Source organism: Cynocephalus volans, chromosome 17, assembly GCF_027409185.1.
Source record: "Cynocephalus volans isolate mCynVol1 chromosome 17, mCynVol1.pri, whole genome shotgun sequence".
NCBI lineage: Eukaryota > Metazoa > Chordata > Mammalia > Dermoptera > Cynocephalidae > Cynocephalus > Cynocephalus volans.
Window position 1 is genome coordinate 1,150,674 of NC_084476.1, and position 4,197 is coordinate 1,154,870.

At 68.8% G+C, this 4,197-nt stretch overlaps 1 protein-coding gene across 1 annotated transcript; it reads right to left on the reverse strand.

Moving 5' to 3' along the window:
- Positions 1–815: 815 nt before the first annotated feature.
- Positions 816–2,087, reverse strand: TOR4A (torsin family 4 member A). The gene has a single exon (XM_063081575.1). It carries the CDS (start codon positions 2,085–2,087, stop codon positions 816–818), a length of 1,272 nt encoding a protein of 423 aa, XP_062937645.1.
- Positions 2,088–4,197: the final 2,110 nt, after the last annotated feature.

Below are 4,197 nucleotides of genomic sequence, written 5' to 3' on the forward strand. Positions count from 1 at the left end.
GTTGCCCTTGTTGGCCATGGATTCCAGCAGGTGTCATGTCCAGGGCCGGCAGCCAGGAGGGAGCTGGGGTGGCCTGGGAAGGAGTCTGGGGCCAGGGCTCTGGGCCCCTCCAGCTGAGGCCAGTGCATCCCAGCACCGAGGTCGGCCCCAGTGTGGGGCCCTGGAGCAGACTGGTGGCCAGGGCAGGGGGATGGGAGGCCCGGGCTCCCCACTTAGGCCCACCTCCTACCACTGCTAACCTCAGAGTCCGCTTCGGGAGCATTTAGGGGGTCGCACCTGACCAGCTCACGGGCCTGGAGTCCCTCACCCATCCCACTGCCTTCTGGGGAGCTCCTAGTTCCAGCTGGAGCAGCATCCAGGACCGTGGAGCCCCGGGCGGAGGAGGTGGCAGGGGTGGACTGGGATGGGGGGCGCGTAGCTGCACCCGCCAGAGCCGGGCTCACATCCAGTTCTGTGACCCTGGGGGCTGCTCACCCTGAGGTCATCCTTTGTTCCACGAGAACAGACTTCTTGGGGCTGCTGGAGAACCCACCAGACTGTGCCCGGGAAGCCACCACAGCGGGCGCTGAGGGATGTGGGAAAAACTAAGGACGAAGGTGGCTGCTCTGCTGATGACTCCAGGGACAGACTCGGGGCACTAAGCGGGGTGGGGGTGGAAGTGGAAGTCGGGAGCTCACCTACTCCCGCCGGCCTCCTCAGAGCGAACCAGCCCGGCCGTCACAGGCATGTAGGAGGGGACCTGACCCCCTCCTCCTGCCACAGTCAACCCAAACGTCCCGTGGTGCCTGCCAGTGTCCCCCGTGTCTGCGCCTACGCTACAAGAGGTTCACCTGGGCCACCACCTGCTTGCACCCCGTGACGGCGAACTCGCGGCCAGCGACCCGGTAGTAGCTGAGCCGCGCCGCCAGGCGCTCGGCGCGGGCCTGCTCAGGAAAGAAGCCCTCCCCGGCCATCTCGTCCCGGAAGCAGCTAACCACGTCCCGCCTGTCCAGCAGCAAGAGGGGCACGATGGCCGCGGCCTGCCACAGCGGGTGCTCGCGACTCAGGAGCGCCCGCAGGCTGGCGCGCAGCTCCTCCTCGGCCTGCGCCGCAGTGGCCCGGGCGCCGCGGGCGCCGTCGGGGCGCAGGGGCAGCGCGCGGGACGCGTTCTGCAGCACGAAGCGCGTGACCTCGGCGCCGCCGGCGCCACTGAGCAGCACGTAGATGGCGTTGTGGAAGTGGCGGGAGCGCTGCGGCTGCAGGAAGCCGAGCAGCTCGTCCAGCAGCGTCGGCGGCAGGAGCTCCACCTCGTCCAGCACCAAGAGCGGGGTCTTCTCCTCCGCCTCGGCCCGCGCCACCACGTCGGCCACGCGCCGCGCCAGCTCCTCGCGGCAGTCCTGCGCGGCGCGCGGGTCGGGGCAGTGGTGGCGCGCGTCGTACTGCAGCACGAGCGCGCCGTCCTCGAGCACCGCCCGGAAGTGGCGCGCCAGCAGGCGGCCCACGTGGCTCTTGCCCACGCCACTGGGCCCGTGCAGCGCCAGGAGGAGCGGGCGACTGTGCACGTGCGTGGCCAGGTAGTCCCGCAGCAGCGCCACGATGCGCCGCACGGCGGCCGGCTGGCCGAACACGGAGCGCTGCAGCGCCTTCTCCAGCCCGTCGAGGTCGTAGCGCAGCGCGTTGTCGTCCAGGTTCTCGATGGCGTTGAGCACCTGGAAGGCCACGATGGCCACGAGCAGCAGCAGGAAGCGCTGCGCGCGGCTCTGCCGCTCGGCGCGCGGCTGGTACTTGCGCGAAGTCTCGGGGTAAAGCACCACGCGGCTGCGCCGGCGCCTCCTGCGCGGCGTCCGCGCGGGCAGCTCCGCCGGGCCGTCGAAGGTGAAAACCTGCGGCCGGCCCAGGCCCACGCGCGGCGCCGCGGAGCCCTGGGCCGGCCCGGCCGCCCCGCTCCCGGGCTCCGACCCCGCGCCGGGCGGCAGCAGACGCCGCTTGCGCAGGACGCACACGCGGCGGCGCAGGCGGAGCACGGCGCGCACGGGCGCAATCACGCCGGGGCCCGAGGGGCCGAGGGCTGGGGCCGCGGGCTCCAGGCTGGGCTGGCCGCGGTCCATGGCGCGGCAGCGGCGCTTGGCATGCAGGTCGTGCGCCCTGCAACAGGAAGACGGGGAGGGTCTCCGGACTCGCGCCGCGGCCCGCCCCCGCAGGCCGCCGCCAAGGGACCTGGGCCAGGCGTCCCGGGGGATGCGGCCTGGCCTGCCCCGCAGCCAGGGCCTGGCCCCGGCCTCGCCCCTCTGACCAGGAAGCGGCTCCCGCGCGGGGCCCCAGGGCAAATCTCTCGGGCCTTAAGGAAGTGGCTGGGGGGAGGGGGCCACGCAGCTTATCGGGCAGCCGCTCCGGCTTCCTGGAGGAGGAGTCGGTGGCCGACCAGGCGGCAACTAGGGGTGAAGAAGGGTCACGCCGGACCCTGCCCCCGCCTGCAGCTCCGACTGGACTTCCGGGCGCCAAGGGCCCGCCGCATCCCGAGGGGGAACCACGGGAAGCGCAGCCCCCCACGCACTCGAGAATACTTGAGGGGAGCGGGCTCTGGCGGGAACCTATGGTCTGAAGAATGGGCCCCAGCCCTGCCCCCGACCCCCACACCCTTCCAGGGAACACACTAGCACAGCAGTGGAGGGAACACCCGCCCCCGCAAGAGACCAGTGGGCGTGGCGTGGAGAGACGGACAGAAGGACAGAGGAGCTGGAGAGGAGGGATAGAGCAGGAGGCTGGCCTAAGCCCCTGGGCCCCCAACCCACCCCCATACCTGCAACTACAGTCAGGCTCCCCCAGCTCCCACCCCCACCCAGACCAGATGCTGGTACCTGCGCCTCAGGAAGCAGGAAATGCCGGCCTCCCGGGGGTGGGGGGAGGTCAGAGACCTCCTGGCCCAGCTCAGGGCCTGGAGGGGGAGCGACACCTGCGGGTCCCCAGGGAGCGAGCGTCTGGAACAGAGGAAGCTCTAGGGAGGTTTCCGCTTCTGTACAAAGGAAGTGAGTCAGGGGGTGCGGCGCGGGCGGGACTTGGGCTGGACCGAGGCGCCAGAGGGGGAGACCTGGTTGGCTGACCAGATCCCCTGGCCAGCAGGTCACCTCCCCTCCTTGGCCCTGCGGCTCTTCAAGCCCTGCCGGCTGAGTCCAGGCCCAGGACACATGGTGAGGCTGAGGGCTCCTCCTGCCTACCCTCCCCCAGGACCCCTGGGCTCCTTGCACCTCAGTCTTCCTCCGTGGACCCCCACCTCCCCAGGACATCTCCTCCACCTGACAACCCTCCCCCCAGCAGGGCTCCAGGTGTCTGCAAACAAGTGGGGAGCAAGACAGGTGCAGAGGGGACAGGTAGGGTCTCTCCCTTATTCTCCTCTCCGCCACTTTTTTCTTCCTTTGACCTCAATCTGGGGGCCCCAGAATAGGGCTCATTTCCTTTTCCTTCCAGGTCCTCCCCTCTTCCTCTGTGCCCCAGCCTGGAGCAATCCCCCCCTCCAAGGAGAGGACAGCACACTCGGAACAAAAGCTCTAGAACTGGGAAAAGACCCACCCCATCCCTCCCCCGAAGGTGGCTCAGGGTCCTTGTGGGGGCTGGGCAGCACATTTAGAAACTCTAGGTTGGGCCAAGAGTTGGGAGGCAAGGAAGGGCTCTGGACCCTTGGGCCACTTGCCTGCACATGGGCCCACCCCCACTTCCATTATGATCTCAGCACCCGGGACTGCCTAGATGACCCTACCACTGGCAAAGGGAGCTGGTCTTCTCCAAGCCCAGCCTGGAAGCCCTGAACCTCTCAGGACACACAATGCAGCCATGGCAACCTTGGAGTGAGTAGCCAGCGTGGATGTGTTTGTGGCAGTCCTGAGTGCCCCTGGCTCGAGACCCCCCCTCCTCTCAGCTGCCACTCTGTACCCACAAAGGACTTCCTCCACTACCTAACACCCAAGAAGCAGGACCTGCATAGAGGTGTTGGTCACAGGCCTGGGGCTCCTGTTCTCTCCAGAACATGGATCCACAGTTCCTGGTGCTGAGGAACCACACGCTCCCCTCTAGGAGCCCGGCCCCGTGCCTGGGACCTGCTGCCCCTCCTCTCTGCAGGGCTGGGCACTTGGGGACCTCAGTCTCAACTCTCTAGGCCACAGGGCCTCACCTACTACACGGAGTGCTGCTGCATCTGCAGCCCAGGCCAGGCCTCCTGGCACC